General features: G+C 34.3%; 1 protein-coding gene across 7 annotated transcripts in view; it reads right to left on the reverse strand.

Annotated features, from left to right (window-relative positions):
* The window catches only part of LOC127844679 (protein MTSS 2-like), a 100,771-nt gene that overhangs the window by 60,313 nt on the left and 12,584 nt on the right, over window positions 1-27,874 (reverse strand). For all 7 annotated transcript variants that reach the window (XM_052375093.1, XM_052375092.1, XM_052375097.1 and 4 more), the window contains exons 2-3: window positions 23,742-23,803; window positions 21,940-22,013 (exon numbers count right to left, since the gene is read on the reverse strand). In XM_052375093.1, coding sequence (XP_052231053.1) covers window positions 21,940-22,013; window positions 23,742-23,803 — 136 coding nt within the window. The remainder of the gene's footprint in view (window positions 1-21,939; window positions 22,014-23,741; window positions 23,804-27,874) is intronic.

Below are 27,874 nucleotides of genomic sequence, written 5' to 3' on the forward strand. Positions count from 1 at the left end.
TGATTTTGGGAAATAGGCTCTGATTATTATGCTTGATTGTAGAAAATTATTATTTGTATTATAATTGTTGTTCAAACAGCTGCTGCTGTTGTTGATGATATTCCAGGCCATTTTCTGTCTATTTTGGGAAGAAGTACCTAGCAAAATTGGGATTTTTCGAGTCGCGAAATCTTCCAAATTGGGAATAATTTTCATTGACAAAAGCATTATTTGGGCAGTCATTTTGGATAAAATTCCTATAAATTATGGTTATATATCTTGTAGGTTGTTTACAAAATAAAAATGTGATATAGTCTAATGATCATAAGTCATAAGACACTTCTTTCTAAAAAAAAAAAAAAAAAAAAATTTTTTTTTTAGAATTGGGAAAAAGTATGCATATTAGGCATTGGGAATGTGTCCAACTATTGGACCCGTGAGATAGGCAGAAAAAGGCATGTATTCTCAAAATCAGTTTAGTTAATGCCTGTAAGACACTGATTTAGAATTGATAATGTAAATATTGAAACTAAAAATTTAAATAAAAAGTACACAATTACACTCAGTATTGCAATGCAAGCATTCACTCACACGACCAATTTCAGCCTGACACTCTGCGAGTTCTAGGTTTCATGCAAGTGCATAAAGTGTTGTCCCAAATTAGTCTGCGCAGTCGGCACTTGCTAATTAGGGACGAGACTTTCCGCTTTTATGGTATTTTTTGTTTAAAGGTTTAGTCTCTTTATAGCAACAATCCAGTGTGTGCACATGCATTAAGCCCAGTTTTCTCAGAGCAAGGCTCATTTTGTAAAGTTAACCCTTTGCATGCTGGGAAATTTGTGGTCTGCTAAAATGTCATCTGCAGAATTTTTTTAATTAGCATGTTCTTCAATTTTTTTTCAAAGAATACTATCAGAATAGCAAACAGTTTGGATCCTGATGAGACGCCACGTTCTGTGGCGTCTCATCTGGATCCAAACGTTTTGCAAAGGCCTTCAAAATTCCGTTCCAGCACTGAAAGAGTTAATAAAGTCTGCACCAAGATTGCAACAGTCTTGTAAACTGTGGAGCCTGTGATCCAAAATCAATAACAAATCAGTGGAGGAAGTCAGGCAAGTAATGAAGTAGTGCCAAGCTGCACTTTAAAGCAGCATTATTAAGGCCAAATTATCCCATATAACCATGAGGTCTATTCAAAACCATAATTCTTGCCAATGTTGCCCATCAATGCTCCAATATGCTGTGCTATGTTATTGATGCAATCAAATGCTCTTCCTATGTTCCAGTCTATGGAACCATTAAGTGTGAAACTGAGTCAATTCAGACAAAAATAACTAAGTAAGAGGCATTTCTGTATAATTTACTTAGCTTTTTCTATCAAACCAAGTTTGATTAAAAGATAATTAAGCATTTGCAGCAAAGTATTCTATACATGCTTTGTGACAAAGTAGAACATAAATATGTAATAATGCTTAACAACAAAATTATGATTCCCTTTTTCTCTGAAAATTTCCCCAATCTGAAAGGCCTTACCACCTTTCAACAAAAGATGAAACAAATACTGCAACATTTTCCAGAGACCAGAGCAGCCTTAATGGACATAATACCAGTCACAATATGGGAACTCATTGCCACAGAGATACACTAATTGGGTTGAAAAGGTCACACTACACTGATATTGACCCGTGACATGCATGTCCATATGTGGCCTTTTGCTACAGCCCTTTTCCTATGCATGCTCAGGAAATGACAAGGCCAAACTAAAATTATCATGTTTTTCTTGTAACAGTCTCTTACTGTAGATTTGCAGGCCAGTGATGAATTCCTTCAAACAATACCACTCAATATGTAACTTGCAACAATTCGGTAATACATATGCTAATTGGATACATTTTCAAATTTTAACATAAAGATTACATATTTCACACACACAACATTATATCATACAGAACCATTCATTTTAGTTTGAAGAAGGAATTTAAAAAGTGTACATTGTGACTGACAGGTTTGTGTCTATGAACAGTCAGATTTAAAATGTCCAAGGTAAAACCAATATGCTGCACATTACTATATTTGTGGGAGTGGAGGGGGGAGGGGCTTCATGATCATACTGTCTTTTAAAATCATAGTTATCTCCCTTGAAAAACATAAATCTGATCAATTCATATTTCAGAGAAAACTACTTATTTAAGATAAGGTTTTGGGGGTTAATGTCAACTGTTACCTAAAACATAGAAAAAAAATATTTTGCCCCACCTTAAAGACACTGCAAAGTCGGTTTCCAATAGTGCAATTTAACATATAAGCTTGCAAGACAGTATTGACTTTCTGTGGTCTGCAACTAAAGTATCAATGCCAGCCTAAGGACTATTTGTTCGCTTGACAGGCAAATTAATATGTATACTTTGTCTGGAATATGCTTGATCTCAGAAGCAACTCCATCATCCTCCTAACCATTTTACCAAGATCGGACATCCAAACTGGCAATGAAGTAAAAAGCTTTGTTGATTTATTGCTAAAACCTTAGGCCAAAATCTGACTGCCATTATCATATTCATGCTCAAATGAGTAAAATATTCATGCACACAACATTGAACACTGTCAAGTAATATCTCATGTATACATAACAAGAAATACTGATAAATAATTTTTAGTATAATATCGCGCTAAATGATTCAATGCACAACTGGATCTTGAGATAAAGTATTATATGAACTGCACAGTGCAATACACTCTACATTATATCATGGCAGATATTCCCCAGATGCAGTACATTTGATAAAACCATATCTACAAAATTTCAACAGGCAAGAGTACATGTACTGATACACCTATGTTTGCTTGCAGAAGAAGTATAATAAACAAGGTTCACTTGTTCATAACAGAATTTGAATTGATCATACAAATAAAATATGGTTTATAGGAATGTTGATACATGTATCAATCATTAATCATTTTTGGAAAACAAATCTCTTCCCAAAGCACCCCACCCATGTTTGCAATTAGACCTACAGGCTTTGCCAGGAATATTAAGAATGAAACTGTTCCAAACGTTTAAGACAATCATAGAGCAAGTTCTTGACTTTCTGAATCTATCATGAATGAAAGTTCTTGAATGTTTCAGCAACACTCAAAATACAAACATGAGGAAGTCACAGTGTGTCTATTTAGATATGTTCTCTCTTTTCATTTTTAGAGTGTTGTTGTTGTTGTTTTTATATAATGGCTGTGAACAGGCAAATTATAAATAAAGGAATGGATATTTGTTAGCTACTCTTTTCCACTAGGGTTCCGGTCAATGCTTCAACATCCCATACTAAACCAGGCTTCAATCTAAGTCCTTAAAATGTGCATTGATACCTCCAGTGCACATAGGTAACTATTCAGAAACAAGGGCTGTTTGTAAAACATGCATGTCCCCCATATGGGCTGTCAGTTGTAGTGGCAGCCATTGTGTGAATACGTTTTTTCTGCACTGTGACCTTGACCTTTGACCTAGTGACCTGAAAATCAATAGGGGTCATCTGCGAGTCATGATCAATGTACCTATGAAGTTTCATGATCCTAGGCGTAAGCTTTCTTGAGTTATCATCCGGACATCATTTTACTGTGTCAAGTCACTGTGACCTTGACCTTTGACATAGTGACCTGAAAGTCAATAGGGATAATCTGCGAGTCATGATCAATGAACCTACGAAGTTTCATGATCCTAGGTGAAAGCGTTCTTGAGTTATCATCCGGAAACCATTTTTCAAAGTTGAGTCACTGTGACCTTGACCTTTGACCTAGTGACCTGAAAATCTTCAGGGGTCATCTGCGAGTCATGATCAATGTACCCATGAAGTTTCATGATCCTAGGCATAAGCGTTCTTGAGTTATCATGCAGAAACCATTTTACTATTTCGGGTCACCGTGTCCTTGATTTTTGACCTAGTGACCTGAAAATCAATAGGGGTCATCTGCGAGTCATGATCAATGTACCTATGAAGTTTCATGATCCTAGGCATAAGCGTTCTTGAGTTATCATTCGGAAACCATTTTACTATTTCGGGTCACCATGACCTTGACCTTTGACCTAGTGACCTGACGACAATAGGGGTCATCTGCGAGTCATGATCAATGTACCTATGAAGTTTCATGATCCTAGGCATAAGCGTTCTTGAGTTATCATCCGGAAACCATTTTACTATTTCGGGTCACCATGACCTTGACCTTTGACCAAGTGACCTGAAAATCAATAGGGGTCATCTGCGAGTCATGATCAAAGTACCTATGAAGATTTATGATCCTAGGCATAAGCATTCTTGAGTTATCATCCGGAAACCATTTTACTATTTCGGTCACCGTGACCTTTGACCTAGTGACATCAAAATCAATAGGGGTTATCTGCGAGTCATGATCCATGTACCTATGAAATTTCATGATCCTAGGCCTAAGCGTTCTTGAGTTATCATCCGGAAACCATCTGGTGGACGGACGGACATATGGACGGTTGGACATACGGACGGACCGACATGTGCAAAACAATATACCCCCTCTCCTTCGAAGGGGGGCATAATAAAAGAATTAAGATTATAATATAAACTTTGCCTCTGTAAAATAATTTCCACATGCATTTCTTCCCATTAAAAATGTACAAACTAATGCATACCATCTTCATTGTGTTAATGTTATTTATAACTTCCTCAATTAAGACAAACAAACAACTTATTATTTTGCTGATAACTAACACATCCTTATCATTCACTTAAGAGCATCTCTTCATATATACAGTCATCATAAGTGGTCAATAACAACTTGTTGGTTAAAAAGAACAATATAATACTTAAATAAACTACATTCTCCTTGAATTGTGACACTGAGATATAATCACATTTTGTAAAACAGCCACTATACACACTTTAAATAAGCGGAAACTGTGGCCTTTACCCCACCCACTTATGGCGCTACTTTAAGACACCCATTTTACTTTTACCACACCCACTTAACCTTCTTCTCCCAATTCCCGGAAATATATAATACTTGTAGCTTACTGCATTGACTGACCATTGTCTATAAAATATTGAAGAAGTAACTTTTTCATCAAATATCGAAATCGCTGATTATAATTATACTTGCAATACAGTTCGTTACAGTTACAGATACCCCAACTGTCAGTCTCCTTAACACTATAAATTTTGCTATTTAAAACACCCTGAACCTTTTGTGAACCTTAATATCTTTCCATAAATTACAACCAAAACTAGATAGCTTAAGACTAGGCTGCAACAGCTGCTGAAAAAAATAACCATTTGTACCCATGCATTTAAAGCACAAAATAATGGTTTAATTATATAACATAACCGATAATGATAATACAGCCTGTGATGCATACAGAAAACTTTCATTGCTAGGATTGGGTCCAAACAAAGGCACTGCTTTTCTAATGCAGCTAGAATTGCACCAAACTATAGAAAAGGCGTTAACTAACATATTTCATACAGAAATTTTAATAAGGCAAAACAGTTTTGCATTCAGCCCTGTTCATGTGTATAGCAGAAAAAAAAGATAGTCTGATAGCTTAATACACCTAGGATGGGACAAGCTACATAATAAGAAACCATGAAAGGGTGCAGGTGACTTGTTTCTTCTTGTCATTATCATTTATTACTAGACTGAAATCTTATTTTACTTGTCAGAGGACACTTTGGGACCTGTCTGTGAAGAAACTTGTTAAGGGGGATTTTGCTAAAAAAGAAAGCCCCCGGGCCCCCCCCCACCATTTTTTCCAAAAAAGGGCTCCCATGTTTTTTCACTGAAGAAAGGAGTTCATCATGACATGGTTTCATAAAAGAAAGGTTACCCCCATGTTTTTGACACATTTAAAATGGTAACACATGTTTTTTTATCAGTACTGGACATGTTAAGAACTTAAGAAATATGCAGGCGTCTCTCTGGAAAAACAAGGTTTAATAAACGTGTAAAGTGTCATTCTAGATTAGCCTGTGCAGAGTTTGCATCGGCATATCAGGACGATTTTCTCCTCCTTAACAGGATCTTCGTCAAGAAGAGTCTTTCTTTTACCCTTTCCCATTCATAAGCAATGTGAAAATGGCTACGTGCAAACAGCATAAAACAAGAACAGCCTGCGAGTAACTCACAGTCTGCTCAGGCTTTATGCTGTTTGCTGCTCATCAGTATCTTAGGGTTGGAAATGCAAAATACTTATCGAAGTGGTAAAAGGTTAAACGAATAATCAATAAAAGAAGAATATTATGTTCCTGACTAGTCTGTTTGTGATGCACATGCTAACCAGGGGACAACACTTCATTCACATTTTACTCAAAATATAAGGAAGTAATTACATAGTTACAATTGTCAAGTCATTTTCTGCCTCACTGATGAACTCAGGACAGGTAAAGAAACATTTAATACCGCTTAGACAGGTATTAATGAAATGCTGAGATGTTGAAAGCAGTTCAACAATGGTTACTGACCCTGCTTACCTACAAAGCCACTGTTTCCTATTCAACTTGCATGTTAAGGTGTCATTTTGCGGCCATTTAAGCAGTCATGATACATAAACAACCACAATTATCAGATATATAGGGCTGGATAAAAGGCCTGTATGCTATTTTTTATCAGATGCTATCTTGGGTGGGTAGGCCAAGTTGAGTAACCCAATATAGTGGTTTTCCAGCATCATTCATGCTTATAATTACCCCACCCACCAATTAATTATTAGCAGTTTGCATTGCATATTATACAAACGATTTTACCAATACAATTGAGCTCCACTCTGATAAAACAGGGCTTAATACAGTTACATAAAGTGTTGTACCAGGCTAGACTGTGCAGTCCTCACAGGCTAATCAGAGACAACACATTCGGTTTGTTTGTTGTTTGTTTAACTCTTTCAGTGTTGCAACCGAATTTTGAAGGCCTTTGCAAACAGTTTGGATCCAGATGAGACGCCACAGAACGTAGCGTCTCATCAGGATCCAAACTGTTTGCTATTCTGATAGTATTCTTTGAAAAAAATCGAAGAAAATGCTAATTTTAGAAATTCAGCAGACGACATTTTTGCAGATGACAAATTTCCCAGCATGCAAAGGGTTAAGGTATTAGTCTCTTCTAAGCAAACATCCAATGTAGGTGGACAATGTTGTCCCTGATGAGCATATGCTGTAGAACTAGGCTCAGTTGATATTTAAGGGAGCAAATACATAACATCTATGCAATTTGTATAGATTTGTATACACCAATCAGGATTCAAAATATCTTTATCAAAAATGTGCATGTATATGTACACCAAGCTTTTGTAGTTGCTAAAGGGGGCACTTAATTATCGTCATGCAACAGCCTATATTTCACTTGTTAGAAGTTGTTATTTGATAGCTGCAAAGAAATCGCAAATCATTGCATTGAGATAAAATATACAGGCCATATGATACAAAATCATGATACAAATTCAAGAGTTTCATTAGGCAGCTTGATTAATGGCTAGATTTTCCTCTATATGTGTGTGTGCATGTAGAAGTTTCTGATGTCTTTCTGCACCTTATTACATTCCAAAAAGTTTTTTATTACTTTTACCATGCAATATCAGCCACTAGATTGATTTTTTACAGACATATATTTAATTTTTTATTGACATATTGAATTTCAATGGACAGGTATTTATTTTTTACCAATATATATATTTTATTATTTTATTTTTTACTCAATATTGGTGAGGGCATCTGGGTTTTGGAAAGAGGGGGGGGGGGGGGGGGGGGGAGGGTCGCCTACTTAAGCAGTCCTTTTCCTGGTCATTTTGGGAAAACCAGTAATTTTGGGATTGATAATTTTTTACGCCTTAAGTCCACTGATTTGAGAAAAACTAATTTAATATAACTCTTTATGATTATTCAAATGAGACGAAAACAATCATATAATTTATATGTATACACATTGTTATGTTTAATAGAAATTAAATATAATAATCATTAGAAACTTTTCGTTTAAAAATGGGGAAAAACAAGCAAATTGGGATTTTTTTTACAATTATGGTTATGAGTCCATTACAAAGAACATTACAGTACAGGCACCGTGTACTTAAACAAACGCCACTCCCCACAGTGTTCATCTTACTGTGTTCACTTACCAATGTGAACCCCACGATGGGTGTTCAGATCAAATGTTGCGGGGGCCATTTGCCATAAGGCGAACACTGCCAATTACCGCGGAACCATAATATCTACCGCAGAGTTAATTGTGTTCGCTTAAAATAAAATAATTGAACATAAACGTATTGTATTGATCCCTTTCATTTAAAAGTGATAATGAATAATGTATTTCACACCCATGCCCATGACAGTGTTTTCTGTCATTTTAAACGCCGCGTATAAAAGAAAACCGCGTTCACACCTAGCTGTAGGATACTGCACCTGGTGGAGTGTTACCAGGTAATTGAGTGTTTGATTATTCAATTAACAGTTTGAAGCCATGGAGAACTCATAACTTATTATAGTAATCGTATTATCCCGAGTATCTAAATTCCCCGATACATACTTGTCAACTGTCTCAATCGCATAAATGCAACTTCTCCCATCTTTATCAATTACTAGATAATCCCATATATGCCCGATTTCCATTTTTAAAATCAAATTATGGGTGGGTAATATAGACAATAAGAGTCATAAACACACATGTTTGTTTCGAAAGTATCAAATGAATTTCGGCATATGATTCTATTTAAAGATTTGATGAGATAAGCACCCAATCAAGACAGTTGTATTGCAACATGCGTAAATCACCTGACACGGTTTGCACGTGTCGTGTACAGTTATTTTAGGTTACAAATTCTACATGAAATAAATGAATATCTTTGTCCTCATAAAAAGCGCGCGAAAATTGGCGTTGGTGTATTTATTTGTAAATAGCGGGTACAACTTTGAGATCATTTAATTTCCATTAAAAAGTTTCGTTGTGAATTTCAACTAAAGTACCGGCGTAATTATTCTCACGAATTATTTGGCATTGACATTTCCTCTTAATAAAATATCATTTAAACACGCTCACAGTATCCTTACTGTTACGCTGTATCAGTTCCTTCATTATTGAAACAATTATTGTATTGTATACTGACTGCACACAAGTGTTGTAACATACGGATGCAATACGTAAATTCGGACAGTACTTAAAGTCGTTCACAAGTAAATAATTGATTTAATACTCTCTTGATTTCTTTGAAACTCGGTATTTGTTGTTAAAAAGGGCAATGGCATTGATTAACACCATAAGAGTTAATAGTATTGATCGTCTAAGCGCTTTATTTACATTTCTGACTTTACGTACTGTCCGAATTTTAAGTATGCATACATGTGCACATACATGTAATATCTACATGTAGTATATGATTTTCTTTCGAAAAGAGAACTCTTTTGAAAAGATGACTCTCGCAGACAGGTTTTTATGGTGGCTGCGCAGCATCGCGGTGATCACGGGTGTTCCCGTTAACGAAAGCGTGCAATCGCAGCGATTTCGGGTGTTCGCCGAACACCGCAGTCAGTAGCGTGTCCTTCCACAGCGAAATGTCACCCATCTGGAGAAGTGAACACCGCAGACAGGCGTTTTTGTTAAAGTACATGGTGCCCGTATGGAAGATATGCTAGGACAAAACCTGTTGAGTAATGTGCAATCACTGCCAAAACACTGGAGTGTCTGAGAAAGCCACTCCTGCAAATCAGCTTCTGTAATAAACCAAACTGATTTTCAAATCAGCCAATCAGAAGCTGCTTTTACTCCAACAGACTGGTTAAAACATTCCAGACAGTGGAAGTAGTCCCTATATGGCCAGTAAATAAAATGACAGATCCATCAATTTGCAGCAAATACTAAACATCAATCTAGAAAACTGGATCATTATTGAGCAATATTCCAGAAATATTCACTTGCAATTGAATAAAAAGCTTTGCCACTATTCTAAATGATTCCATTTCAGAATTTTTGTCATAAATACTCCCTTTTCATTCAGGATATTTATGATGCAACAGATTATATGAACATTATAATGGTTTGAGCTTTGTACCATTTTGACCAAAATTATGCTCTTGATTCCCAATAAAACTTTTCAATAAATTTCATTAATTCATGAACCAAACTATTTAACACCAAGTCTTTGACTTCTTAGATTACTGGTTGATGTGAGATAATGCTTTGATACTCTATAAAGCTTTGGACCCTGCTTTTTCCTCTCCATATTAAATCTATAACAGATTTTATTTTAGTTAACAATCCATAACCATTACCCCAGGCCTATGTTCACAAATAAGACAGTAATTGGATAAACTGACCATCACAGGGATGTTATATCTTTTTGGACAACTTCATTACCAAATCATCCCTATTTCCTGTGAAAATGCCATAAATCAGGGCAGCTAGCACATAACTAAGGTATCTGGCTCATCCAGAAGAAGCCATATAAATCAGTCTAGCGTTAAAACCCATATAATCCTTCAATCACACCAGACAGCACTGTTGCATTGTGGGACTTCAACCACTTCTTGTCTAATGGATTTTGGGATTGGTGAGTTATAGTTCTAGGGTTTCCATACTGGTCAGCATTTCAGTCTTAAACCAAACCATTTAAGAGACCTTTTCAAGAAACAAAATACAACATAGCAACAAATCTTTGCTGCAATCCCAACCACTATGTTTGGTTTAGTGTCCGTAAGTTGCATTAAAGGACAAGGGCTTAGATTATTTTCTTAAAATAATAACAAAAATACATTAGTCTATAAAAACATTTTAGAGGGCGTCAGTATATCACCCTACGTGCCAATTACAATAAGCTATGGGCTTTGCAGTTTTAGAAAAGAAGATATTTAACGGTTTTCCTCATAGACGTCAATATATAGTAAAATGATTTGTTTACTATTTTAGCTCCCACTATGAGTGTTCAAATCAAACCCTTATGACAGTTCCAGAGGAAAATCAATTCAGCACACATCACATATCAATATAATCTAATCTCCCTCCCAGGATAATCATTGGTCTTATTTAATAAACACTGTGCTTATTTCTCTCATAGTGAACAAAAGTGCTGACTTGGTGTATCATTATGGCGGTTGATATCGCCCTATTGGTGCCATAAGGTATCATGTGCCATCTAATTTCAATGTAACATGGTACCTTTTTGCACAAACGGGTGATATGTTCAGTTACAAAACATGAAGTCAACAATGTAAACTGATATCCCATTTGAAATACTCCAATACAGTATCAACAAGGCAATCAAAAGAACAGCTAGAAGCATTCCAGGTCTCACGATAACTGCACAATGATCCTTTTTGGCTTGCATGTCTTCCTTAAATACCTTCAACCTTGACCACCAAGACTGCAGGATGTCTTGGCAGCAACAGTTAACCCTTTGCATGCTGGGAAATCTGTCGTCTGCTAAAATGTTGTCTGCAGAATTTCTAAAATTAGCATTTTCTTCTTTTTTTTTTTTCAACGAATACTATCAGAATAGCAAACAGTTTGGATCCAGATGAGACGCCACGTTCTGTGGCGTCTCATCTGGATCCAAACTGTTTGCAAAGGCCTTTAAAATTCGGTTCCCGCACTGAAAGGGTTTATATGCACTGCTGTCTTCTGAATCAGACTTCACAACATTTGTAGTCCCTTAGAATTTTAATTTTTAAAAGACCTTTCTTACAAGATTTAAGTTTTAAAGGCTTCATTTCCAACCCTTAGATACTGATGAGAAGCAAACAGCATAAAACCTGAACAGACTGCGAGTACTAGCAGGCTGTTCTGGTTTTCTGCTGGTTGCTCATAGCCATTTTTACTATGCTTCTGAGTGGGAAAGGGATAACAGATCAACAATAACTTAGTCAACTACATCCATATGCTACGCATATTAACTTCAAGTACAGGCAACGAACTTCAAGAACAGGCAATAGGCATTCTTATTAGTGGACACTTGAAAACGAGAAAAGGAGGCTCAAATTTCAACGTCCTGAAGCCTGACAAAAAGGGGGAAGTTGGTACTTTAGATATAACAAACCACAGTGAGCACAGTCATGTGCACGTGCTTATAAGGTTTCCTGCATGTTGGGCTGCACGATTTGCTTTTGTTTAGTGTGTCCTTGTAAAGCAGGATAAATTTAACTAGCAGAAAAAATGCATGGTGAATTATTGGTGTTCATGGACATTCACCACAAGTTAACATAATTATAAATGGTCCGTGCTCTGTGAAAAGGAGGTTTAATAAATGTGCCTAAATTGTTGTCCCACAGGCTAATTAATCAGGGCCGACACTTTCCCCTTTTAAGGTAGTTTACAGAAAGTCTCTTCTTAGCAAAATTCCAGTTTAGGCGGAACTAGTGTAGTCCCTAATTAGCCTGTACAAAGAGCACAGGCTAATCTGGGACGACACTGTACGCATATGCATTAAAAAAACCCTTTTTCACACTGAGCACGGCTCAAATGTATGTGTACCTGCACAAAACCATGTCAAAAAACTTCAGCCTCGCTCTTGGAAAACAGAGTTTAATGCATGGTTGTAAAATGTTGTCCCAGATAAGCCTGTGTAGTCTTCACAGGCTTATCATGCAGGGACAACACTTTCCCCCTCAATGGATTTTTGTTCCTTTAAATGAAAAATACCATAAAAGTGAAAAGTGTTTCTGTAATTAGACTGCACAGACCAGGTTTTTTTTCCACTTTTTGGGAAGATAGCCCATGGCATTGGAATTGGGAATTTTATCGGCATTTTCATGAAATTGGGAAAATAAATTCATTAGCCTTTTTTTTCACACGAAAAGTCCACTGATAAGGGAAATACTAAATTTGATATAACTTTTCATAATCATTCAAATTAAAAGAACAAAATCATATAATACTTTGTTAGATATAATTGAATTAAAATTGAGATGAAATACACATTAGACTTCTTTCTAAAAAAAAAAAAAAAAAAAAATTTTTTTTTTTTTTTTTTTGAAATTGGGAATTTTTTGCCACATTTTGGGAAAAAAGTATACTTTTTGGGATTGGGAACATAGCCGAATTTCGGCTATAAAATCAGGCCAAAAAAAACCTGCAGACTGTCTTGGGATGACACTAAACATTCATTAGTCAAGTCCCATTTTCCCACAATGCAGCATAAAATACTACGTGCACTTATGGATGATACATTATTGAACATGATAATATTATAAACAGTACGCCACAATTTACCACAATTTACCACAGTTACATGTATAAACATTTCTGACACAGTGATTTTTCAATTATTGTATTTAAATGGTATCATAATTAAAGTGGGTTTGTATTTCTGTTGTTATTAAAGATAAGATTTAGTTTACATTTCGTCAAAGTCCCCCTTTGTCCAAGATTTGCACAATATTCCCCATTTGTGAAACTTTTTTTTAAATAGTTTTTTTTTTTCAGAATCCCCCCTATTTCATAAGTATGTGGTCAGTGAATTTTACATATTTCTGTTATCTGACTCAGCAGATAAAAACAATTCAGTATATGTATTTTTCACCATTTATTTCCCCTATCATCAATATCTTTCAGCTCACAATGTGATCAAACAAACCAATTCAAACAAACCACAGAAAAACAGTCCATTTAATGAGCTTTTTGTGACTTTCAAACATAAGAAATAGCAAATAAAAGTGCAATAAGTGTATCATTAATTCTAGTCACTGTAAGGGAAAGGTTATTATTTTTACAGTAAAACACCAGAAATTATTTATACACAATGATCAGGTAATGTGAATTCGCTGTTGTAAAGAAACAATAATTTGCTATAACAACACATTGTTCAACAGTTACCTCAAACTTCATGTACACAAGTTTTAATGAAAAGCGTATCAAATGACCAAACGTTCAATAAAATGTAAGAAATTAAATCAATGATGCAACCAGTACCATTTATTGCCCATATATTTTTCCTAACATCTTCAAAGGTTATTATAAACCAATTAAGGGATTCTTAATTGCATAACTCCATATTAGATTTCTAACAGGCTAAACTATCAAGGTTTTACAGCAGAGTATATTATTACAAAAAGATTATTAGTGTGTTGTACATATTGTATATAAATATAATTTATGTATGTCACCAATTAACCCATTTATGCCTAGCGTCCTGAAAAAAGGACATTGCAAACAGCGTAGACCCAGATGAGACGCCGCATAATGCGGCGTCTCATCTGGGTCTGCGCTGTTTGCTTAAATGAATTTCTTTATGAAATATTCTAAATATAGAAATAAATATACTTGACACCCCTAATTTTGAAAATAAATTGATCCAATTTAGAAGGATGGAAGAGTCCACTGGGCATAAATGGGTTAAGAGCAAACTTCATATAATGAACATGCAGCTACCAAAATACAACAAACTCACAATAGTCAACCAATGTGTTATGGGTGTATTTTCTTCTGTCTGATAAGTGTTTTTAACATAATCGGAAAAAAACACCTGTTTTTAATCCAGAATGTTTTCAATAAGTGGTGTAACAGTTTTGTACCATTTTTATCAGCATCTGATAAGCTTCTGTAATGTTTTCATTCTGTTTCCCATTTAACATTCAACCAGATTGGTCTGATAGTTAACACTGATTTCAACACATTTCCACATTGTATTTAAGTCTTTCAGTGCGGGAACCGAATTTTGAAGGCCTTTGCAAACAGTTTGGATCATCTGGATCCAAACTGTTTGCTATCCTGATATTTTTTGAAAAATTTTCGAAGAAATGCTAATTGTAGAAATTCAGCAGTCGACATTTTAGCAGACGATAAATTTCCCAGCATGCAAAGGGTTAACACTGATTTCAACACATTTCCACAATGTATTTAAGCAGTATACTAACAGCTTAGTCACTGATAAAAATGTTTGATTTCTATATTTTGTAAGGTGTATAAAATGTACATGTAATACAAAGTTTTTTTGAATTTATGTAATAAAATAGAGCATTTATCATACATTTTCTAGTAAACAAACAAGAAGATCTGAACTTGGTGGTTCATGAAAGAAATTCTTTGTGGGGAAGTATGTGGTTTTGATAACAAATAATGTATTAAATTAATCACGTTTTCAGTAGCAAAGGCCATTTTATATAATTGAATAATAATTAATATGCTGACAATAGATCTATCCCGGAAAAGCACGAGTTTGGAAAAAAACGCTAATCACCCCGGTACAAACAACGCTTGTCCATTAAATCTACCAATGATAGCTTACTTTAAATTATAACAGTTGATACGGTATGTGGTTTTGAAAGGATTATCAATGGGTCATGTTTATTTGTACCAGCAGATAAGTGGGTTTTTCCAAAAAGTTGCTTTTTCCGGGATACATATATTGTCCCAGCCCACAATCCAAGATTCTTCAAAATTATCTACATGCACACATTAAGGTCATTCAACTGTGCAAATTTGAGTGAGATCAACCATAAAGTTTTGAAAGAATACTTCTAATCACAAGCCTCCAAACAAAAAGACATTCTGATATATGGACATAAAGATTGATGGTGGTCAGACATGTGAAATCAATAAATGCCTCCGTATGAGCATACAAATATAAATCCCAAGATAAATTAAATAATTCAACCATAATTTTGTTTTATACAATAATCAGAATTGTAACTTATTCTCACATCATTTAATAAAACATGCAATCATGCCAGATGTGACCTACATGTATAATATTGGCCTGACATTCCTTTCTTAATCAAAATGTATTTAAATATATCTATAGGAAAAATGTGTTCAGGTTAATTATTAAAAATCTTCAGATCATTTAAAATATTTAATACTTAAATTGCCACCATTGCCAAGCATAAACCACTTGTAGCTTTTACAAATATACTGAGTATTTTAACTAATAATGTACTGACATAACTATGGCAAAAAACTACAAATATTTGTGTAGGATAAAGTGATACAATAATCACTGGAGGTGCACAAAAATCATGTATTATGAGACATGTATGTGGTTAATTTAGGTGTGTTCAGATTTACGCAACACGTGTTTTGTTGACACTTTTTCCTACGTAAAAGTGATACGACACTCAGGCAGTTCGTTAAAGAACATTATAAATTCCATTATGTGATAATGTATTGCTCATATATGTGTTTATCAAACTATTCATTAATGACATAAACCTGTTAAGGTTTATTAGTCTTTGTGAACGATTTAATGCACCAGGTCTTTTGAACACAATAATATATTAGCAAAAACTTGACATCATTAATTGACTGTCACATAAAACCATGTCAGTCCTTGCTATAACAAGAACTTCATGAACAACTTGAGGCAATAAATTTCATTTTGCTTTAATACATTATTAAACATTTTTTTCCTGCAATGTATTTTTATATTATCATATCAAATGTTATTCATTTTCTTTTCAATAGATACAATGTACGAAGATCAGACATTATTGTAATACATACAAATGGAAAATCAAGACGATATGAAACGCAAGGAGTTTCTGATGAAATTACTAAAACTTATAAAGGAGTGGTAATCTAACATTACACAGAAAGTATTTCATTTTTAATAGACCTATCTAGTTAATAACATTATTTTTTGCGGTAATATTTGTGGTTATAAACTGTATACACATTGCAGACAAGCCTTCAAATACATGTATGATCTTTCTTAATGTTATCAATAAAATATATCAATGACACATCACAGATTACATTACTTGAAAACTGTGTTTTCCCTGGTTATTTTTCTGGACTTAACATCATATATAATCACCTGACCTGGGTATTATTTCTTTATTGTGAAAAATAAATTAAGAAAAAATGTTGAACAATACTTTTGCCAGATGTTAACATTTTTTTTATAAACTCAAAACAACACACAATCATGACAAATTTTCTGTTAAACATGGCACAACTTATAAATAAATCACAACATTAATATAAGTTCATCTGTCTTTACAGCTCCATGAGGGCCTGAATCACTCTACTGCTTTAAACACTGTCACTGTGACCTTGACTTTTGACCTACAGTACACTCCACGCGTTTTCCCCAATTTCCCTCCATACTCCGCGGGTTTCGACCTGGAGGGAGTTTAAGAAAATCCCGCTATACGCGGCGTTTGCATGATTTTGGACGCGGCGGTTAACGATCGGCAAAACTGATAAGCCGACGCGGCGGCCCTCGGCGTTGGCAACGCGGGGGAAACTCCGCGTTTTACGAGATAACTAAAATTACATTTATTACAAGTACATACACGTACATGTAGTATAATATTTACAATTAAAAAAACACAACCAAGATAGATCGATCCAGACGTGGTTGTAGAAGTAGTTGTTGTTGTATAGAAAACTCGTTGATTTACGACACACAAAACGTCGTCTTTTAACTAATACTTACCAATTAATATAAACACAGTTTACAACATTGTTTTTATTTTGATAATATAATCCAAAGTTTTCATGTTAGCAGGTGATTTTCTATACTGAACACAGGTTTTTTTTCCCACTTTTTGGGAAGATAGCCCATGGCTTTGGAATTGGGGAATTTTATCGGCATTTCCATGAAATTGGGAAAATAAATTCATTGGCCTTTTTTTTCCTCACGAAAAGTCCACTGATGAGGGAACTACTAAATTTGATATAACTCTTTATAATCATTCAAATTAAAAGAAAAAAATCATAAAATACTTTGTTAGATGTAATTGAATTAAAATTGAGATAAATACGCATTGGACACTTCTTTCTAAAAAAAAAATAAATAAATAAATAAAATAAAAAAAAATTTACATAGCCGAATTTCGGCTATAAAATCGGGCCAAAAAAAACCCTGGAACATGTATACAAATGACCAAAGACCCTAAAAATCTCGCAAATCTGTGTGAATTGACAGTTTGACGTAATCAAAGAAAAGCCGCTTCCTGTCTAAAGGCATAACTTACTCAAGTAAACACGTTCAACGAATGCATAAGGAATGGTTTTAATTGTCAGAACAAAGTCAATTCTCTGCTCGCTAATGCATTGATTTTCTCTTTGTTTGTAGGTTATTGCATTGATTGTTAAAAGGTGGTAACTATTGAGTTGATAATTGCATTTAATATTCACAGTTGTATTCTTGTTGCGTCGACATTCTAAACAATGTTTACCAGTAATTATGAACCAAATCGGCAGAGTGACATTCACACATGTTAATCCCTTTTGTCAAAACACCGCAGACAGCAGTCTACACAATAGGTCAGTAGACAAGCTTTGCGTGTTTTCATAACGTCAAACACTTAAAATCCAGTTCCGCCCAGATGTCTTCTTTAATAAGTTTACAGTACAATTAGTGTTAAAATAATTACTCTGCTAAAATACCGTAACGATAAAGATTCGGCGTGTTCGATTTGAAATTATTTTAGAGGAAATATCAACTTATTCGCGATATAATTTCAAAGAAACTTTTAACCGAAATCAACAAAATTCAATGTTCTCTGCGCTACAAAGTTTGTATAAAAAAAATCAATACACGCACCTTTGCCGGAGTATACATTGTACCTTGACCTTGTACACTGCAGCATAATTTTCGCGCGCTTTTGTTGGGAAATATAACTGTATATTGGAAGCATTTGTAAACGTCGTGTTAACAATTAAAAATCGTAGTGTGTTTCGGATTACTAATTATTATTCTCATTTGGAAATTTTACGGAACATTTATTCTTGTGTCATATGTGTTATGATTTAAATATTAATTTGTCAAATGTATTATATTAGACTTATTCATATTGTAGACATACCTGTGAATTAAAAAACATAATTTGTATACGTATTAATTTTCTATACAATTATCTTTTTTATACATGTACTACAGTATTTAAACAATTTATTATAACAATGTTTTTATTTTTTGGCATGCCAAGTAGCACACTGCTAACGCGGCGTTGCGCGGCGATCACTGATAAGAACGGAAAGTGTCTGCATTTACCGACTAGCCTAAAGTAATACACGCCGCGAGAATTAGCGAACGCGTGAACACTCGCTAGCAGAAAAAAAAACGCAGAGGGAGCGCGTTTTTTGGGGAAAACGCGTGGAGTGTACTGTAGCGACCTGAAAATCAATAGGGGTCATCAGCCAGTCATGATCAATGTACCTATGAAGTTTCATGATCCTAGACCTAAGCATTCTTGAGTTAACATCTGGAAACCATTTTACTATTTCGAGTCACTGTGACCTTGACCTTTAACCCAATAACCTGAAAATCAAAAGGGTTCGAATTCTCATTAATATAGAGAAACTGAACATGTTTGAAAAGAATCGGATGAAAACTGTGGACTTCATCGGATAAACAAGTTTTTACTATTTTCGAGTCACTGTGACCTTGACCTTTGACCCAGTGACCTGAAAATCAATAGGGTTCGAGTCCTCATTAATATGAAGACACTGAGCAACTTTAAAAAGAATCGGATGAAAACTGTGGACTTTATCGGATAAACAAGTTTTTACTGTTTCGAGTCACTGTGACCTTGACCTTTGACCCAGTGACCTGAAAATCAATAGGGTTCGAGTCCTCATTAATATAATGACACTGAGTAAGTTTGAAAAGAATCGGATGAAAACTGTGGACTCTATAGGATAAACAAGTTTTTAATCTTTTGAGTCACTGTGACCTTGACCTTTGACCCAGTGACCTGAAAATCAATAGGGTTCGAGTCCTCATTAATATGAAGACACTGAGCAAGTTTAAAAAATCGGATGAAAACTGTGGACTTTATCGGATAAACAAGTTTTTACTGTTTCGAGTCACTGTGACCTTGACCTTTGACCCAGTGACCTGAAAATCAGTAGGGTTCGAGTCCTCATTAATATAAAGACATTGAGTAAGTTTGAAAAGAATCGGATGAAAACTGTGGACTTTATCGGATAAACAAGACAATGTCTAACACACACACACACAGACAGACACCATGCCATCCCATAAGCTCTTCTGCCTTTGGCAGTAGAGCTAAAAAAACAACAACTTGGTTTTAAATGACCCATTTTTCCAAATCAAATGGGGCCAAAGCCCCGTTCCTAAATTGGTGAAAAAAGATGGGAAAGATCTTGAGACATATAGCTCAGGGTGATGCACCCTGCTCCTTTTTGCCCCCACCCCCCCCTTAGCTTATCTGTTCTGGTTAACCCAAACAAGTGTGAAAATCATTATAAATTTAATACATTAGTTCAATTATTCACTGGGATATAACACATTATGCTTAAGGTAGTGCACCTGTAATGATTTCCCGCGATTTATTTTACGATCAATGCCGATCTTCAATGATCGGTTATTTCCGAGAGATGCATTTTATTTTTTTCAAACTTCGAATTTTAATATGTGTTTACCTAATTCATTTAGAATACATTATTTTCACCATAAATATTGACTTTGATCCAATTATCATCTGAAAAATACGATTTCGCGATTTCTTCAAAGATCGACTTGCCTTTTTACCTGTTTACTTATGAATATCTCATTTAAGATTTCATGGATGTGAAGTTGTTATGGCCGAGTGGTTAAGGCGATGGACTAAAAAACTTTTGGGATCTTCCCGCGCAGGTTCGAATCCTGCCGACATCGCATTCTTTTTGCGACGCGTTTTATTTCTTTTCTAACGTAATTTGATTTAATATAGCATATAAGCTATGTTTATTGTTAAATATGTTGAAAATTGTATACACATCCTTCAATTTTTAAAATTAAAACAACGTTATGGCTAAATTGGGTAATTTACTGCTGAAAATACGAATGATGCATGTTGCATTTTTATTTTTATTTCAAAAAGTAAACGGTAAATCTGTCTATTTCTTGGTATTTTTGCTGTACATAGTGTTTAAACTACAACTTAAATGATACTATTTTAAATTTTATGACACTTTGTTTTTAACCGACCAAATTTTTACTTGGCTGAAATCACTTACATTTCATGGCGCTATTCCATAGATAAAAATTTGTAAAAAATATATGTCTGTAAAAGAATACTTATTTCATCTTGTTTAAACTTTAAACACCTTTACTGCATCTGTACACACCAACTGCATGCCCATAGTTGGAAATTTGAATGAATTATTGAACTTTGATATACCCCAGGGGTGAAAATAAAATGGACAAAAGCCGAGCGTGAGGGTGGTTTTGAAAAAATCGGTATATTTTTTTAAAAAGCATGGAAAGCCTACCTACAAATTTGCATGTAGTTCAGTAAAATGATGCTGATTAGGAAAATAATTAATTAAATTATATTTGGATATGTACCCATTAGAGGTGCACTACCTTAAATACATGTTGTAGAAAAAATATTAACTCAAAATAACAATTAATTAGAAATTGCATGTTGACTGGTCTAGTTTTCCACCCTACGCCTATTAACAAAACCATACACATGTAACTTTTGTGATCTAAGATCTTGCCCTATTGTTGTTTTTTTTCACAAATCTTTGTTCACAATGCCTTACCATTTGTCAAAATTTCACAAATGACTTCACATCAACTCTGTACACCTGTTGTCTATAAACAACATAAACACTGATTAATCACTTTGACCAGTGGACCATCCTGCAACACTAACCTCAAACAGACAACAGGAAACATGAGCACAATGGTCAGCCATTAATTAATTGAAGGTAATTAAGGGCATAAGTGAATCACATGTTTCACAGACAGTTAAGGGATTTATGTTCAAGAACACCTGTTGAAACAGGGAATTAATACAGTCCAGTAACATGTAGGTTAATAATTGTGCACATACTAAGTATTCTTAATAAATGCCTCCAGGGCCTAACAGGGGGGTGGGGACACATTTATTATATATCAAAATAATGCCATTATGCTATCATTACACTATTAGAAAGTCATAAGAATGTCAATTTGCTGTGCAACTCATTTTTCAATCCACAAAATTCCAGAAACAAAGAGCACTGGCCCTTTCAGCAAGGCCGTAAAAAACAACAACAGCGCTGCATGAATTGGAAATACAATGTTACCTCGAGACCCTGTGGCCAAGTCCGCAATCTTCTGGAAAGCATCCAGAAACGCTGAAATTGCAACCAAGGTTCCCCTGTAAAATAGAGAAAGTTTATTTATTGTAGTCAGAAACAAGACCACAAAAGCTTTGTTTTAGAATCTAAATATGAAAAGTTATGAATGTAAGAAAATTTTAAGAAATAATTATTTAGGCCCTCCAGTCAATCAGTGTCTGATACAAGCCATTTTTTGGGCTAATCACACCAAGAGGTCCAGAGTAGAATGATTAAGTATTAAGATTTTTATCAGCAGGCTAAATATACAAAAGTAAACAGCCACCATTTGTATACATAAATGATTTTGCAGCTTATACTTTTTTATACTTTCTACTACATGCAGCGATTTTCTTTGTCCAACTGGGAAAAGTACCTGTACCGGTCCAATTGGGAAAAATCGAGTCGTGAAAACCTCAAAATTGGGAAAAATCGAGTCGTGAAAGCCTCAAATTGGGAAATTGGTGTATTTGATTTTTTGCTCCCAAATACTTTAAAATTGATAACCAAGTTTTTCCAAGCTGTCAATATTATATAAACCTAGGTTCAAGCTATAGAGCTGCAAAGGGAAACTAACTAATATCGCTTTAAAAAAAAAAAAAAAAAAATTTTTTTTTTACCTTTAATTGGGAATTTAAGGGCAGCAATTGGGAAATTAGTATTTTTTTCGTAATTGGGAAAGTGCCGTTTACCGATACTTTATGAAGAAGGAGGAAAATCGCTGACTACATGTATATCATTCTATGAAGCTGCCATTGTATCCAATGAACAAAGACTTGCAGTGAGCAATCAACATTGCAATCCAGTATCAAGACCAAATAAGTCTTGCTCTGTGAAAATAGGGCTTAATGCATTAAGCATCGTCTCATAGAAGCCTGTACAGAATGCAAAGACCAATCGTGCCAGAAACAACACTTTCCACATATATGGAATTTTTCATTTACAGGATGATTCACACACAAAAATCCAGTTCAGGCTGTATGTGTTGACCCCTGATTAGCCTGTTAACAGTGCACAGGCTAATGGGACGACACTTTATGCACATGCATTAAGCCCAGTTTTCCCAGAAAGAGGCTAAAATGAACAAAGACCAACAGGGAGCAATCAGACTTCACAATTCAGTTTAAAGGCCAACACCATTACAGTAACATACAACACCTGGGCATATTTGTAACTTACATAAATAAATCAATTAAATCAATACCAGTCTCAGATGTGAACAAACACCTGTATCAGTTACAGTTCTCATAGCAGCCACCCATTCAATGCCTTTCTGTCAATTTGTTCATGCCATGGGAAAACTTGCACATTTTATTCAACGCTTTAATTACTGTTCATGGCAGACAGAGATTATCGCAAATTATTTGTTTCACAATGTTACTACATGTATGTTAAATTGTGATTGGCAGCTATGAAAAAATTTCCAAAGAAGACAATTACAAATCAATGTAAACTTTATACCCTAAATACTCAGTCAGAATTCGAGATTTGTTTTCGTTTAAAATTCAATTAAAATTTATATTGGTCTTAACTTATGAGGCGATTCATTCAAAAAGTAATTATAGAAAGATGAATCCTCCCATTACTTCAATATACATTACAGATAAAACCAGTTTATTTAAGCTAAATTGCATCTATGAACGTATGGCTTATTTACACCCTCTCAAGTCCATAAATGGTAAGAACCAGTATTTGTCCCATCCCTGCTGCCTCGTCACAAACTTTATGGAGAAATATTTCCTTCAAATGTTTGAAATGCATTCACTTACTTGAGAGAGGTGTGAAGTTTGGTGGCTTTGGTGGTGAAATCTTCCCATACTGGGGCACTGCCCTAAAAATTAAAACATGGATACAGTTATGCAGCCATTATTTGGTACATGTGCATCTTGGACTATTTAGCAAAATGTTTGATAATTCAAACAATCACCCTGAAAGTTTTAAATCGTTGACTTCATACCAACAACAGACAAGGACTTTCCTTTACCAATATCTCACCCAGCACAACTTAGGACCTAGTCCTTATGGTAAGATGACCTAAGAACATACATACATTGGACCAGGTCTGAGGGAGATGTGGGAAATAACTTCTCCCTTGACATATTAACTTCTCCCTCTAAATTCTCACAGGAAAAGTGACTTCTCCAGCTTTTGATGATTTACTTTGAGCCAGATATTGACCGATAATTAAATTTAAATTCAGTTAAATACAATAATAAAACAACATTACCACACAATTAAAATATAGTGTGTGTGTGTTGATTTTTCTGATTGTTTTCTCTTAACAGCAAAATATATTTTTGATCGTTTTCCCTAAACTGCCAAATGTGAGTTGATTCTGATTAATCATGATGATGGACGTGGTGCTATGAGGGGAATAAAATAAGTTAAGTTGATGAAAATCTTAACAGGAACAACTTCTCCTTAAAGTTGCCTCACTTCTCCTTAAATTCAGCTCAGGTTTAGTCACCTCTCCCTCAAATTTGATTGTAGGCTTAGCCCTAAATGGAATGTCATTCTCTGTATTTGAATGCATTCTGTTATGAAAAGGAACAAAATCCAGTTTCAGCAATAATACAGTTTATAAATCAAAATAACCTGCATTGCAAAAATTATGTTCTTAAACACCCTTCAAGCCTTGGGGGAGAGGATACCAGACTGCCTGATAGTTCCAAAATACAATCTAACTTGACCCTCCAAAAACTTGCAGCACCAAAATGAATTTTAATCACCCGCTGAATGAAACTAGTCAATTTACATGATCTCTCACAGGTATTTTTTGTTGTTTTTAACAGTCTGACATTAATTTAAAATAATACAGGAATCAACAATGTCTACATGTATGTAAACTTCACAGGCTGATATAGGATGACACTTTTAATGCATTAGCACTGTTTTCCCTAGGATAGGCTAAGTTTAATGTTAACAGCCTTATACATGTACAATGTATAATTACATTTACTTCAACCAATTTCAGTGCACATTTAAGTGTAATAGTTGTTTACATTTGTGAGTTCAGTGCACATTTAAGTGTAATAGTTGTTTACATTTGTGTTTCTCAATGTTTATACAGCATGATATCCCTATGTAAACAAATTCTAAGGTTACACATCTGGCAGCAAGATTATGCAACCTCCATGCAATGTGTGGCATCAATGTAAGCAATGATATTGTACAACTTGTAAATGACTTTTTTATTCAAAGATAGTTTCATACCGCAAATACAATCTAGAAAATGCAATTCTCCTAAACAATGAAAATAATGTATAAATTACAAGTAATTTTAACAACAAGAAACTAGTCAATAATATGTAACACACAATAAAATGTATCAATTACAATTATAAGGATACATACAACTTTCTTGAAATACACACAATTTGGGGCTAAACGTGTTGATTTGACAAAAAGAAACAATCAAGAACCACAAATGAGTGAAACTTTACTTTAACGGAACCCTAAGTCAAATACACCAAAACATGAGTCTTCAAAAGTATGTCAAGAAGCCAATTCATGACCAAACGATCAATAATAAGAAAAATATCAGGCCATTTCTTTAAAATAAAATATATTGTTTGACAACATTACCTGTAAATTGCAATATTTTTTACAGAATACATATTAAAAACTTTTTTAAAGTTCAGTTATCAATTGGGTGCAGCATAATTTGTTTAAAATCAAAACAAGATACTGGTTCTAAATGTAACACACAAAAATTGAGGATTGGAAACTTGAAATGTCTGAGATTCCTTGTTTGGTAAATTTTTCTTAAAGTATATGCAAAGAAAGAACAAAAAATCACATCAAAATGTTGAATTTAGAGTTCTTTAACCTGAAAGTTAATCATGGAAGATAACAAGTAACAAGCAAGGCTTCAGACAAAACCACAAATAAATAACCACTCTTCATTATTATGTGTACAATTCAAAAGTAAAGTGCAAAAGTTATCAAATACAATAATCTCCAAAAAAACACACAGTTATTACAGAGTTAAATTCTCAAAATAATGACCGATATTGAACTTAATAAATGCAAAAAAGCCCTACGAAATGTTGCAAATTCAGGGGGCTGAGGTTGTTTAACATTGAACCAAATTACTTTAATCAGATAACAGCTATAGAAAAGACTGAAACTGGGAGATCAATGGATAATTTTCTTTTTTTCTTTTCCTTCACAACAAAGTGTTGATCGGATGTCAGATTTTCTATAAATTGTTCTGACCAATTTTAAACAAAGAAAGAGGTTTCAAACCCAAAATACCCAAGCAAGATCAGAAAATAAAATTGCCATGTACTGTATGAATTCATAACCATATCGTGATCTAGGTAAATACAGTGATTTTTTTTGCTTTAATTTGTTACAGCCTGTGCCATTTGAATTGGGAAAATTAGCATGATAAACCGTGAAATTGGGAAAAATAGCGCGATAAACCATGAAATTGGGAAAAATTAAGCATTATAAATAGGATCATAAGTAACAGAAGTGATATTGTTTTTAAGTGCATGTTCAGGGAGTTTTCTAGAAAAGGAGTCTGGTCAAATTGTTTTTTTTTAATCAATAAAAGTGGCAAGTTTGGGAATGATTTTTGGACAAAAATGACTAAATTCAAGTTATATATTTTGTAAGATGTTGAAAAAATAAAGTTGAGACCTAGATTTAAGAAATCATAATTAAGTTATATGAGACTTCTTTCTAAAAAAAAACAACATTTTTTTTTTTTTTTGGAAGTTGGGCTTTCTTTGGGAAATTTTGGTCAGAATTTTGGGAACAAACGTGTATTTTTGCGATTATGAAGCAGCCGAAATTCGGCTGTAAAAGTTGGCTAAACTAGGGTTTGAAACTACTATCACCCTAAGTAACAAAATGAGAAAGAGTGGTCAGGGTTTTTAAAAAATCTAAATTGCGAAAAAAATGTGTTTAAACTAAACAAAACAAGTTACATGTAAGTGATGAATGGCAAATTGGCAATGTACATGTTGTATGCCTTGTATGGAAAAATTATCATTATCTTCTGATACATGAATACATGCATGATCTTAACACACTGTGTGCTGGTACAATATTGTATTTGAAATTATAGCATTTAACCCTTTACTCCTTTACTCCTTAAGTATGTATTTGTACGCATTTGTTGTGCCATAGAATGCTTTATTTAATTAAAGACCTTTCTAACTAGATTCAAGTTTAATGTTTTTTATTTCCGACCCATACAATCATGTACATGTAGATATTGATAGCAGCAAAAAGCATAAAACCTGAACAGACTGCGAGTTACTTGCAGGCTGTCCTGGTTTTATGCTGTTTGCACATAGCCATTTTAACTTTGCTTCTGAGTGGGAAAGAGTTAATCATTTACTATTGACATGCATGTGATGCAAACAACATTTGTCATCAGTATATGTCTACACAGTGACCAAATTTCTCACCTTATTTATCAACAGAGTATCTGTATCTGTTTGGAAGCCAATTCACACCAGCTTGTCACTACTTATTTGTAAAGGTGTTACAATTATCAGACATGATATGATATTGGTAATTCCCTTGCTACCTTGATCCATAATGCTGACCCAATGTTTGTAATTTATCAGACTTCTTTGTGTTATGTAACCTACATTATTATGGAGTGCTCCCTGAGGAACTATTATAGAATCATTTTTACCAGTAATTGTTAGTTCATTTTGATTGATTTTAGTAGAAGGGAAATGGTTCCTTCTTAAGCAAAGGGCCTTATATAGACCCCTTCCCTCAAGATAAAGGCCCTTACCCTAAGATTTCTTTAAAATGATGCAATTTTCCCCAAATTTCAAGCTTACATTGGGAAATTTCTTCCTATTTATTTCAGTTTTGTATTTTATTTTTTCCCATTTTTAAAATGGAAGCCAGGCTCTTTCCCAAAATCAAGTAA

This window comes from Dreissena polymorpha, chromosome 9, assembly GCF_020536995.1.
Source record: "Dreissena polymorpha isolate Duluth1 chromosome 9, UMN_Dpol_1.0, whole genome shotgun sequence".
NCBI lineage: Eukaryota > Metazoa > Mollusca > Bivalvia > Myida > Dreissenidae > Dreissena > Dreissena polymorpha.